Below are 12,892 nucleotides of genomic sequence, written 5' to 3'. Positions count from 1 at the left end.
TGCTGTCCCTGTGCAGCCACCCTGGCGCCACAGCACCAGTTTCTCCTTCTGTGGCTGGAAAAGAGGAAGCCCCCAAACCAGCGGGAGCACAGCCCCCTCTGATCAGCAATGGGTACCCTGCTGCTGTCCCAGCAGTGCTCACAGGGAAAGCTGAGCAGCCCTGTCACCCTGTGCTCCCCCCACCATGCTTCTCACCAGAGTGGGGAAGTGGAGGTCATTCTGCCTTTTGAGGAGTGCTGTGGGCAGCTAAGTCCCCCCACCAGCTGCCTGCCCAGTGTCCCCCAGTACCACACTGCACTCAGGAGGCAGCTGGTAGAGCAACCGGGCAATGGAAAACCAGGCAGCAATGAGCCCATCCAGAGACCTCCCACCAAAACACAGGCTGCCCAGGGGTGGCAGCAGGAGCCCCCAGCACAGTGTTCTAGGGGAGTATTTACCCCAGGAAAACCCCACTGGCTTGTCCCCATTTCTCCACCCCCATAGGCCAAGCAGGTCCTGAGGCCTCAAAGAACTGCTGCCTTGAACCAACAGCATCCCAGCCCTGCTTGTTCCCAGGACATGTGCCATACCACCCTGCTGCCAAGACATGCATTCAGCACCCTAGACAAGCCACCCCCTGTGGTTACACCAACCCAACAGCAAGGCACCTGCCTTGTCCCCAGCACCCTGACCCATCCCCAGCTCTTCAACCCACCAGCAGCCCCACAACATGGGCTAGGGCATGTCCCATCCCCCTGACCAAGTGTCCCTTCCCAGCCCCTTTCCTTATCACCCACAAGCCAAGGGCACCACAGTTCATGATTACATGTGTGTGTATATATATATATGTATTTATGCAGTTTGAAATAACTTAGCAGGAGCCCACAGGCACAGGTTCCCAGCACTGGCAGGGAACTTCATGTCTCTTGGGTTTGTGGAGATGGGGTACCCCGGTGCCCAGCAGGACAGACCCACTCTAGCTCAGTGGCGGGGCTGAGCTGTCCCCCAACCCACACTCGGGGAGCTCCTGGAGATGCTGGACACTGAGGGGTGGTCCTTGCTCCTGTTCTGCCTCTCAGGGGCTGGGAAACCCACCCAAGAAGACCCAGTTTAGTCCACAGCACCATTCTGCAGCATCCCAGGCCAACGTCCTCCTTGGGCCAGGCCTCCCAGGAGCAGTGCCGGGGCTACCGTGGCGCGGGCCGGTGCCTGAGCACGCGGAGGGACAGGGAGTCCGCCTGGAGCAGCAGCTCCTGGATGCGGGCCAGCCCCAGCCCCGAGACGGCTGCGCCGTTGACTTGCAGGATCTCGTCTCCCACACCCAGGAGTCCTGCATACAGCTTGGCTGTGCCGGCATCTGCCATCTCCTGCACGTAGACACCTGTGGAGAGGGACAGGGTGAGTTCCCCACCCTGCGCCCCACGGCTGGGACTGTGCCCCCCCGGGGACTGTGTGCAGCAACAAACTCTCAATAAATGGCCTTTGGGACAGGCTTTGTGTCCCAAGGCAAGGGACAAGGGACAGGTGGGACTGTGCATAGCCTAAGACACATGTAGCAGCATGCCCTTGTCCACCATCACCCTCTGGGGCCCAGCTGGGGATGGAGCTTGACCCATGCCCATGCTGACTCCTGGGGAGGAATGAGAGCTGCTGCAGAGGGGCTGTGCAATCCCTGCCGTGGGGTTCAGGTGGCACTTCGGGACACCTCCGCTGTACCTGTGTCGGGCCGGCCGTTCCCAGAGGTGACACAGAACCCAAAGGCGCCGCTGGGGGGTCGCTGCAGCTCCAGCTGGCTGGTGCCATCGGGGAAGACTTCCACCACACGTCCCACTGCACGCAGCCTGCCCGGCGCTCCGATGTCCTCCACACTCAGCGAGCGCCGTGGCCCTGAGCCCCCCTTCCTGTGGGTAGGAGGGGAGACAGAGTGAGCGAGGGCCCCAGGATGCTGCTGGGGTTCCCAGCTATGCTGAGCCAGCACATAGCAGCCTGCCTAGGGACGTGCTGGGCCCCGACCTACCTGTCAGCTGTGGTCTGTGGTAGGAGGTAGGCACTGGCACGGGATCCCTTGCCCAGGAGGGGCTGCAGGCTCTGGACAGAGGTGGCCTTTTGGGGCTGGCAGAAGGGTGACACCTGGGAAAAAAAAACACCCTATTGAGAGGGGGACAACCATGAACACTGCAGCACCACCCAGGCAACCAGCACCAGAACAAGGGGACACAGTCTCAAGCTGCACCAGGGGAAGTTTAGGCTCGAGGTGAGGAGAAAGTTCTTCACGGAGAGAGTCGTTCGCCATTGGAATGTGCTGCCCAGGGAGGTGGTGGAGTCACCATCCCTGGAGGCGTTCAAGAGGGCATTGGATGTGGCACTTGGTGCCGTGGTCTAGTCATGGGTCTGTGGTGACAGGTTGGACTCGATGATCCTCGAGGTCTCTTCCAACCTTGGCGATACTGTGATACCACGGCCCTTCACCCACTAGCATGCCAATGGAGCAGGGGCATTGCAACCCACTTTGTCCCTCACTGGAACCCTCCCCAAACTACCACTAAGGAGAGATAAGGCAGTGTCCCTCACTCCAGGCCAGGATGCCCACCCAGGGAGTGGGGCTTCTCAGGGAGGTGTCTTGCTGCTCAGTTGGCTGGGACATAAAAGCCATGATCCCCAACCGAATTACTCCATCTCCCCTCCCCAAATCTGTTCTTCCACTCCCCACCATCTCCTCATTTCTCCTTCCATTCTCCATTTTAAGAATGGTTTGGATCAAAGGGACCTTAAAGATCATTTAGTTCCAGTGCCCCTGCCATGGGCAGGGACTCCCTTCACTAGACCAGGCTGCTCAAAGCCTCATGCAACCTGGCCTTGAACACTTCCAGAGTTGGGGCGTCCACAGTTTCTCTAGGCACCCTGTTCCAATATCTCACTGCCCTCACAATAAATAATTTCTTCCTTACACCTTATCTAAATCTAGCCTCTTTCACTTGAAAGCTACTACCCCCCTTCCTGTCACTATATGCCCTTGTAAACAGTCCCTCTCCAGCTTTCTCCCTGTTAAGTACTGAAAGACCACCAGAAGGTCTCCCCAGAGCCTTCTGTTCTCCAGGCTGAACAATCACAGCTCTCTCACCCTGTTCTCATAGCAAAGGGGTTCCAGCTCTCAGATAATTTCTGTGGCCTCCTCTGGCCCTGCTCTAACAGGTCCATGCCTCTTCCTATGCTGAGGCCTCCAGAGCTGGACTACCACAGCAGAGTGGAGCAGAGGGGAAGAATCCCATCCCTCCACCTGCTGCCCACACTGCTGGGGATCAGCCCAGTATATAGTTGGCTTCTGAGCTGTGCACCCACCAGAACCCCAAGTACCCTCTCCACAGGTCTGCTCTCAATTTGACTTTGGGCTTTCAAACCCAGCAGCCTTGGGGCGGGCACATGCCCATGCCCCACCCTGGGACCACCAGAGCCATAAAGCCATGTTCAGGAATGCTTCCCCCAGCCCAGCAGCCCTCCTCCAGCACGACCCCCTGGCTCCCCCCAGACATCCCCTGCCTGGGGCGGTATTTCAAGCTCACCAGCTGCAGAGACTGCAGGGAGGGTGACTTCTTCATGCCGGGGCCATCTGGTGGGGTGGCGTCGGAGGCCGGGAGCTGCTCCATGCTGTAGCAGCGGAAGCGGCCCAGGCGCTGCTTGGTGCTCTGGCTCAGGCTGCACAGCAGCTTCTTCAGCCCCGAGGCCGAAGCGCTGCTGCCCTTGCGGCTGACTGGCCGCCCCAGCTCCCTGGATGGGGAGTGATGATGGTTATCCCCCGTGTGCCTGTTGAAGAACAGAACCTGCAGCTGCTTAAGTGCTGGAGATACACCCTGCACCCAGCTGTGCAGCCTGGAGAGCTGCAGCATGCTGAAACCAGGCTGCACAGTGAGACAGGGGTGCAGCCACCTCCCAGCATGCTCAGGGGATGGTTTCACAAGCCAAACCGTCCTGAAGGGCTCCCTACCCATTCCACCCATCATTTCAGAGGTTTAACCTTTCAGACCCCCCCTGCTCTCTGCCTGAAGGGATCACCTCCTGCCAAGGAACCCCAAAGTCTCAGTGCTACCTCCAAAACTTCCTGCCAGGCTGAGACATGCTGCTCCTGGGCACAGAGCCAGCAGATTGGTGTTTGGTGAACCAAAGGCAGTCCTCCAGCTGGCAGCATTTTGTAAATGATATTCCCCAAAAGGCAAGAATTTGGCACTGAGCTAAACACCCCCAAGGCCACTCATCCTCTCATGTGCTGCAGTACCCTTGATAGAACCAGATGTGGGGTGAAATGCAGCTCCCCCAAACCCACTTGAACCCACAGGTGAAGCCATATTTGAAGTGGGGTTTTTTGTGCCAAAGGGCAGAATCCCATTGGGATGCCTTGGCAGCTTCCTGCTGTGCCAAGGAGGGATGTTCAGGGATCATAGAATCATAAAATGGTAGGGGTTGGAAGGGACCTCTCGAGATCATTGAGTCCAACCCCGCTGCCAAAGCAGGATCACCTAGGGCAGATCACACAGGAATGCATCCAGATGGGTCTTGAAAGTCTCTGGAGAAGGAGACTCCACGAGCTGGCATACAGCACTCATGCAAGAGTGCAGGATGTTGGTGGCCTCTTGCTCTCACTCACCCATGTGCTGCATTTCTGGCTGAGTGATGCGCTTCAGGCATTCCAGCAACTTCCCTAGGGAGACGAGCAGCCTCTTGGGATTGTGAGGGGGGATGTGATGGTGCCTCTGTAACCACAGCAAGACAATGATGTCCCTGCCCTACTGAGTACCCACCAATCCCCCAGGCACCCTCATGTATGGGTCTCTTACCTCTATCCATCTCTGAGGGGTCCTGCCCATGGGTGTTGTTGCAGTTGTTGGTGGACAAGGCACGGAGCGGGCTCCCTGGGAGCCACCTGGGTTTGCAGGGACCCTGCCGGTCCCCTGACCCAGCTGTGCCCCCAGGCTGGCAGGAGGCAGCACTCCTACCATTGGGCTCTGGGCCTTGGGCTTCTTGGCTTGATGCCCGACGGCTGCCACTAGAGAAGAGAGATTTCCTGCAAGGCACCTGGGAGCCGGCCTTTTTGGTGGAAGGGGGCATGGGGGTGCCAGGCCCCGGCTGTGAGGAGGGTTTTGAGGTCTCACTGGACTGATGTGAGGGATGAGAGGTGCTTCCCACCCCCTTGCTGCCCCCTGAACGCTGGTGGGGGTTCCCATCCTCCCTGCTGCTGGCTGTCCCTGGTGGTGGTGGTGAAACAGCCCCCACCTGGCTTGTGGCACTACCTGAGCCCCTGTCCCCTGTGCGGGGGCCAGCGCTGACCACACATGTCCCTTTCCCAGCCCTTGCCTCCGTGTGAGGGACAGCACTGGGGCCTCTGTGCCCACGAGCCCGAGGGTCCCGGTGCCCCCGTGGGTGGGGGCTGTGGGGTCCTGCCTCCTCACTGTCTGTCCGGCAGCCATCAGAGGTGTCAGTGCTCTCCAAGGCTGAGTCCACCTCGTCGATGTAGGTGACATCCCCGATGTAGGTCTCCTTGATCTTCTCAGTGTGGATGCGCTGCCGGGAGGGGAGGATCCACAGTGGGGACCCGCGGGGGCCCAGGGCCCTGGGTTTGGACTCTGGGCGAGCAGCATTTGGCCCTCCGCTATCTCCTGGGATGCTTCCTTTTGTCGCAGGGCTGCTTTCAGCTTCGGTGGTGGTTGCCGGCGTGTTCGTGCCTCGGCTGGTGGTGGCACCAAGGAAGGAGCCACAGGCACTGCACTTGCCCCCAGCCACAAGGTCACTGCTCCGGGCTTTGGGCTGGCCGGCCCTGTCCGCTGGCTGCCCGCCGCCGGCCGGCTCCGATGAGGAGAACACTGAGCCAAGCGCCCGCCGGTGGCGCAGCTGCAGCCGCTCCAGGTACCGCACCTCGGCGTCCCGGGCCGACTCGTCCTCGAAGCGGACGCGGGATGGGGAGGGACCCCGTGGCCGCCGCGGCCGGTCGCAGCTCGACTCCCCGCTCGATGAGTCACTCAGGCTCCCGCCGTCCCGCGGGGCGATGCTCAGCCTTCCGCTGGGTTCCCTGTCCCTGGGACAGACAGACACGGACCAGCTGCAAGTGCTGCCCGATTCCCTCAGAAAAGCAGGGCACGACCAGGGAAACCCAGAAGATGGGGGCAGAAGAAAAGTCCACCCAATGCTCCACTGCAGCATGTGGCCCTGCTCCACTCCAGCCTTGGGCTATCTGTAGCTGAAATCACGAGAGGCAGCGGCAACGCCTCGCTGCCCCAGCCAGACCTCCATCACCTTTGGATGATGATTAATCAGTCTGGGAACACTGAACTGCTCATGAACCCAGCACACAGAACGAGCAACCACTTTGGTACAGCCTTCCAGCACTGCAGCACTCCCCACCAGGAGGGGAGCTCCATGAATCATGGAATTGTTTCAGTTGCCCTTCTCTGGGCCTGCTTCATCACCTCCATGTCCCCCTTGTAGCAAGGGGCCCAAATCTCCCAGTGCCTCCCCATCACCATAGAACACAATTAACCACCCCCAAATATTACACTGCAAAGACTTCAGGCATGCCCCGGGCAGGGGGACGCTGCTGCCAGCAGAGAGCTGCTCACACAAGGCTACACTGCTGCACCTCACAGGCTGGACCCTGGCTCTGCACTCACACACCAAATCCACGCCCCCCTCTCCCCCCCCCCGCCCCGAGTACCGCGGCAGCAGCAGAGGCAAGATGTGTCCCTGCGGGGCTGGCACTGACCTGGGGTGCGGGACGGTGGCGGAGAGCAGGAGGATGTCGTGGCTGGCGCGCAGGGGGTTCGTGCGAGCCTTCATGCGGGCGCGCTGCAGCAGCTGCTTGGCCTGCTCGTGCCGCGGGCTCAGCTCGAGCTCCTGCCCAGGGACAAAGGCCCTGCGGCCCCGCAGCGGGCAGTGGGATTAGGAAAAAATAACAGGGATTAGAGGTGGTTTAGCAGTGACGAGGCAGCTGCTCTGCCCGGAGAAAACGCGGCTTGGCCTCCATTCACAGGCGGGCTGGCTGCCGCGCTGCGGGGCAGCTGGGTGTGAGCCTCCATACCACCCGCTATCCCCAGTGCCAGGCAGAAGGAGCAGCTTGCATCCCACACCAGTGATGCTCTGAGAGGAGGGCTCAGCAACCACACAGCTCAGGTGCTGGCTCAGCTGAGGCAGCATTTTGACCTCAGGCACCTAGAGATGGTTGGGGAAACTGAGGCAGACACTGCCTCCAGTCCCTGGCAGTGTAAATCCTACACTGTGATGTGAGCACAGGTAGATTTGGGACGACCCCCTTGACACAGCGTCTTCCTTTTCTTGCTGGGGGTCTTCACCTTCATGCTCTAGTGCCTCAGTGCCACCAGTTACAGGACTGGGAATGCATTGGCTATGGGAGGGCACAGTCCTGTCCCAGTGCTGCTTTCCCCATTGGCCATGGCCATAATCCTCCTGATTAAAATAATCAGCTCAGGCAGTCACTTTGAGGAGCCTGGCCTTAACCTTTTTGCAGCAGGAGAGTGGGAGCATACTAGCCCCCAGGAGAGCCTCCTCTGCAGCACCATGGGGTGTCCCTCCAGGTTTTGGCTGCCTGTGCTCAGAGGGAACACAAAATCCCAAGATCTGCCTTGTAGCCAGCAGTCACCAATCAATCCCAGCAAGCATAACCACAATCCAAGGGGGCCTTCCCTACTCATTTGCTTCCCCCGTGTAGCCCCTACCTAAACCTCCAGCTGTGTTTCCCAGCCTGCATGCTGCTGCCCAGCTCACCTGCCTGTCGCACCTCCATGTTTTCAGTCTGTACCTCCAAGGTTTATCATTAGTCCAACAAGATTACACATGCCTGCTGCCTTGATCCTCTTAAGCACCTGGAGCAAATTTCGCTCTCATCTTCTCGTCCTCCTCCCCAGCTCCCCTCCCACCCTGGGGTCCAGGTGGGGATCTCTGTGCACATACATCACATGGACATTCTGCTCAGCCTAACCTTCCTCCCCTGCTCTCACTGAAGCATTGCCAGAGCCTGTCCCCTTCCTGGAGGCCACATCAGGAGGCAGCTGCCAGATGCCTGCTGAGCCCCAGCACTACTTCACAGGGTGCATGTAAACTAGGGGGAAAAGAGGGAAACATCCATTCTTGCCGTGTTGGCACTGACCTACCTGCAGCCCTCAGCATCCTGCAGTGAGACTCCCGAATCCCAGTCCCCATCACTTGCTGGTACCTCTGAAATGCAGAACAGGGAAGGGCATCAGCCTGGCTGGACTGCAGCCCCCCACCTTACCCTCTTGATAGCAGCCCAACACCCCTCACAAGCAGCTTTCCTGGGGCTATCACAGCTGCTCAGCTCTGCAGAGACCTCAGAGGAGAAGGACACCGGGCAACAGTGCCCAGTGTGGGGGTGTGCCTGCAGGGATGGGAATCATGGGGTCATTAGGACAGAGCCTTTCAAAGGAGAAATTAATTCCCTTCTCTGGTAGAATACAAGCATAAAACTGTTCCAGCTAGAAGAGACCTTTCAGCTTATCAACTCCAACTGTTAACCCAGCATTGCCAGGTGACCACTAAACCATGTCCTTCAGCACCACATCTACATGGCTTTGAAATCCCTGCAGAGATGGGGATTCCACCACTGCCCTGGGCAGCTTGTTCCAGGGCCTGACAACCTTTTTTGGGAAGACATCTTTCCTTCTATTTGCAGCTTGCGAAGGTAAGATGATGCCTGCAGACTTCAAGTACCCTAGAAAGTAGAATTCTTGTTCTTGGTTTTAAGAGTGACTTTCCACACCGGGACACAGAAGGGGGTTGGCAACACTCAGAGCATCCTGGTGAAGTGCCCATTTTGCTTGTGAGCATCTCCCACTGCTGCCTCCGAAGGGGATGCAGCAGCCATGGGAAACAAGGCAGCCATGGTGGGTGAACCAGCAGCACATGGGAGCCCAGAGGATGGCACCAAGACCCCCTCCTTCACCCCAAAGCTTTTTCTTTCCATTCCCTTTTGGCAATACCGAAAGCCTCCACATGCCCAAAATACTCACCAGGCACAGTGAGGCCCAGCACCTCCTGCAGCAGCCGCCGGTTCCTTTCGACCCGCTCAGCCAGAGAGAGCCTCTCCCAGCCCCCCACTGTGGTGGGGGACACTGAGGGCACCCTCCTGTCCCGTTGTGGGGTTTGTGTGTCTTCTTCCAGAGTGGACCTCTCATGAAGAGAGGTAGAGACCTGGGACCCAGTGCCTTCATCCAGGGAGAGCTTGGTGCCTCCCAGCACCTCTCCCTTGGGTGTTGGCACCCGCCAGAGCCCTGGGGTGCCGACACGGGGGGCTGAGGGGCTGCTGGCCACAGGCTCCCCACCATCCAGCAGCCCATCCGTCAGGTAGGTGCGGAGCTGGGCACGCGGTTCCACCGCTGCCGCATCCACCCCCAGCTTCCCCCGCCGGGCACGGGGCTTCTTGGGTGAGGAACGCTCAGGGGTGGCTGTGGGGGTCCCTGGTCGGCCACCTCCCCTCTTCTCCTTCAATGCCTTGACCTTGCTCTCCAGAATGGCATGGGGGCCGCAGGTGGCCTCGAGGTGCTCTGGCTGGCCAGGGGTTCGGCTGCTGCTCTGGCTGTGCTGCTTCGGGGGCCGCAGCACCCGCTGTGTCTCAACGGGAGAGCCCCCCTCCATGGAGCCTGTGGGGAGAACACCCAGGGGAGGGTGGGTGAGCTCCCTCCATGCCCTCACCCTCCCACCTTGGTGCTTCCTGCCACCAGCAGTGCTCCTGCCTGCCCGAGGCTCAGCAGTCAGCAGTCACAGTGATGCCTGTGCCCAAGGGGCAAACCAAGTGCAATGCCAACTGTGGTGTGAGGACAGCATGAGGTCACTCACCCAGCCACAGCACTCACGTTGCAGTGGCATTGCTCTGGAGCAAGGAGAGGAAAGGGGGTGTGGTGGTTCCCCAAAATACGTGTCCACGGGCTTAGCATGAGCATGGGTGCCTGCCCCATGATGGTTTAGGTGCCCCGGGGCACTCCACATGTTGCCCCAGAGGGAACTGCTACTTTCTGAGCCAAATCAGGGCGCCAAGGCTCCCCAGAACACAAATCCCTCCTGGCTGCAACTCGCTGAAGGTGCCACCGGACAGACAGCAGCTCCCTCCTCCACCCTGGTCCCAGTGTTACACGTGTCACTCATCCTGCACCGGCCTCCCGCTCCCGCTGCACTCCTGCGCCCCGCCGCCAGCATCCTGGCGCCACGGTTATCCGTGCAGGAACCTTCCCCGTGCTGGGAGCTGCAGGAATATTCCCGGGACACCGACCCAGGCCCCATCACCCCCCCGCTCACCGCAGCCTCTAGCCGGGGCCGCGGGCAAGAGGGGAGGGCTGTTCTTACCCCCAGAGCAGCATCGGGAGAGGGCTGGGAAGAAGGAGAGGAAAGCGGAAGAGAAGGAAGCAGGGAGGGGAAAAAAATTAAGAAGAAAAAAAAAAAGGACAAACCAGCAAATCCCAGCCCCTTCAGCGAGCCTGAGCTCAGCCGCTTGGCTGGGCTGCGGGGCCGTGGCCAGCCCTGCCTCCCGACCAGGCCTCCTCCTCCAACGCGCGCCCCCGAAGCGCGCACCCCACAACGGGCGTCCGGCCAAATCCTGCCCTAGCCCTGGAGCCGAACTGCCTCCCCCCGCGCTGGCTGGCCCCAAAGGGTGATGACGCCATCGTGGCCATGTGTTATGTTTGGGGACCAAGGGGACCCCGCGCCTGGATGGAGGGGACCCCGCGCCTGGATGGAGGGGACCCCACGGGAGGACGAAGGGAAGCCCGTCCGTCTCGGCCGTCCCTCAGGAATGTCTTTTGTCTGGGCTGTGGGTTTGGGAAGCGAGCGAAGCGCACAGGCAGCCCACCTCACCGGGACTGCCGAGGCGGGGAACACCTCGCTCCAGGGTACTGCGCGCCAAAGGGCTCTGGCACACACCAGTGGCTGGGGCTCCGAGAAGCCCCAAAGGACGGTCCCGCCAAGGTGGAGGTGTTTACCAACCTTCAGCCCGGCGGCAAAGCCGGCTTTAGGCACCCTCCTGTGAGCATCACACCCTGCAGACGTGCTAAATTTTCCTGCTTTTCCGGAGGCCAAATCCTGCCTGGACCCCTCGGCAAGCCAGGGCCAACGAAACACCTTCGGGCATTAGGATGGTGCGGACCAAGCTTGGTGCCTCCACAAAGCATCACCATTAAATCCAGTGTGCAACATGTACGCACTCCCCAAACACCAAAACTCCCTGCGCTCCCTTCCTACGAGCAAACCCCTCCCCCGCTCCAAGACTCCGGATGCAGGATGAGGGTCCTGGGTGGGCTGTGCTTACCTTGGAAGTGCCGGGGCTGCCGTCCCCTGGGGGCAGGAGGGGTGCTGCGGGGGCCATGGGCATCCCGGCCCCATGCCGGCTGCCGCTTTAAGCTGCAGCTTTTGATATTCGTGATTGGTTTCATAATCCCGATCAAAAGGAAATCACCAGGATTATGAAATTGTTTTAATCCTCCCGGCTCCAGCCGCGCTGGCCCCCGCCAGCACGAGCAGCAAGAAATCACTTTTATCTTCTTAAAACAGCCCCCACCATCCCCGGTGTCCCCAGGGTGCCTACCATGGCCAAACCCGAGCCATTCCTTCCTGACGGGGGCTGGCTGTGCCTGGGGGGCTGGCCAGCAGCAGTCATGACTCCTTGCTCCATGTGGAACAGATGGAGCATCTTCCCCTGGCTGCTCCCAGGCAGGAAGGGATGGCTGGCAGGTTTGGGTGGGAGAGCCCAGGGCAGAGAGACCCTCCTCACCCTGTACCCCAGCCCTGGGGTCCAACCTCCCCTGCAATGCCAGGACCCATCCTTACCTCCGTGCCATCCTGGAGAGGGATCCCGGCTCCTCTGCCCGGGTTGCTGAGGTGAAACGTGCCTGGGAGATGTCCCCATCAAGTGGGGACAAATGGCCCGGTGAGGTGCCAAAACAGGGGCAGCTGGGCTCCTGCCACCAGCCAGGCAGCACAGGCAAGGAGCTGCAGGCGGGATTAAACCTCCGGGAAGCGGCTGGCGTGAGCAGCAACAGGCTTAGAGCGATTTCAAGGCGCTGGGCTCTCCTCTGGAGTTGGATTGATTGCAAGAGACGATGAAGAGATTTAAGAGAGGAAAATGAAAGCACAGACCCCAGACAACCCAGAGCTAGGCTGCTCAGCCTCTGGTCAACCTACTGTGCAGGCAGAACAACACCCTGGAGCAGAGACAAGCCGGAGAGAAGCAACCAAAGGTTCCCAGAAGGACCAAGAGCCTTTAGGTGGTATGGCACAGTCTGGGCAGGTGGTTTCCTCCAACATCAACCCCTGGCATGTTGGCTTTGAGCCCTGGGCACCTCCTCGTGAACCCCTCCTGCCCACCTCCAACAAATCTCCCTTCTCCAAGCACCTCAAGCCACCAGTGACAGCCCGCAGCTCCCAAGGGCACAAGAGCAGCATCTTTACAGATGGGTGGAGGCAAAAACCTCATGGGTGGGTGCAGCACCGGGGGGGGGGGGGGGGGGGGGCGGGGGGGGAGGTGGGACATGGAAACAAAGAGACACAGACTGGGGACAAAAGAGCCATCAGATCATTGGAAAACAAAGAGCTTGTAATAATGAAAAAAGGACAGATTTTGTAACCAATCACTTTTTCCTTTGAAAAACACAATCACAGTAACTTTGCTTTATACAACCACCTAGAAACTATGAAACAGCATCACATTGTGCATTATTATTATTAGTAGTAGTAGTTTCTTTTTCTTTTTAAACCTACTTATCAAGAAGGGTATTCCACACTTCAAAAATGATATCCATTTGGGGAGAAGAGAGGAGACAGCTAATAGCGCAGTCACAGACACATCATGAGTCCAAGCAAGCGGCAAGTCTTTGTCCTCACCTTTTCCACTTAGCCAAAAAAAGAA

The 12,892-nt window shown here is 59.3% G+C and overlaps 1 protein-coding gene across 1 annotated transcript; it reads right to left on the bottom strand.

Moving 5' to 3' along the window:
- Nucleotides 1–468: 468 nt before the first annotated feature.
- Nucleotides 469–11,401, bottom strand: KIAA1614 (KIAA1614 ortholog). The gene is made up of 10 exons (XM_068141453.1): nucleotides 11,297–11,401; nucleotides 9,009–9,638; nucleotides 8,133–8,196; nucleotides 6,728–6,877; nucleotides 4,809–6,043; nucleotides 4,619–4,724; nucleotides 3,540–3,780; nucleotides 1,997–2,109; nucleotides 1,696–1,880; nucleotides 469–1,360 (listed from the first exon to the last, which is right to left on the bottom strand). Exons 2-10 carry the CDS (start codon nucleotides 9,631–9,633, stop codon nucleotides 1,167–1,169), a joined length of 2,913 nt encoding a protein of 970 aa, XP_067997554.1. The 5' UTR covers nucleotides 9,634–9,638; nucleotides 11,297–11,401; the 3' UTR covers nucleotides 469–1,166.
- Between the last annotated feature and the right edge of the window lie 1,491 nt (nucleotides 11,402–12,892).

The sequence above is a fragment of the Melanerpes formicivorus genome, unplaced genomic scaffold, assembly GCF_026170545.1.
Source record: "Melanerpes formicivorus ecotype bairdi unplaced genomic scaffold, bMelFor1.0.p_v2 SCAF_7, whole genome shotgun sequence".
Lineage (NCBI taxonomy): Eukaryota > Metazoa > Chordata > Aves > Piciformes > Picidae > Melanerpes > Melanerpes formicivorus.
Note: the sequence above shows the minus strand (reverse complement) of the source record. Positions and strands in the feature narration are given on the sequence as shown.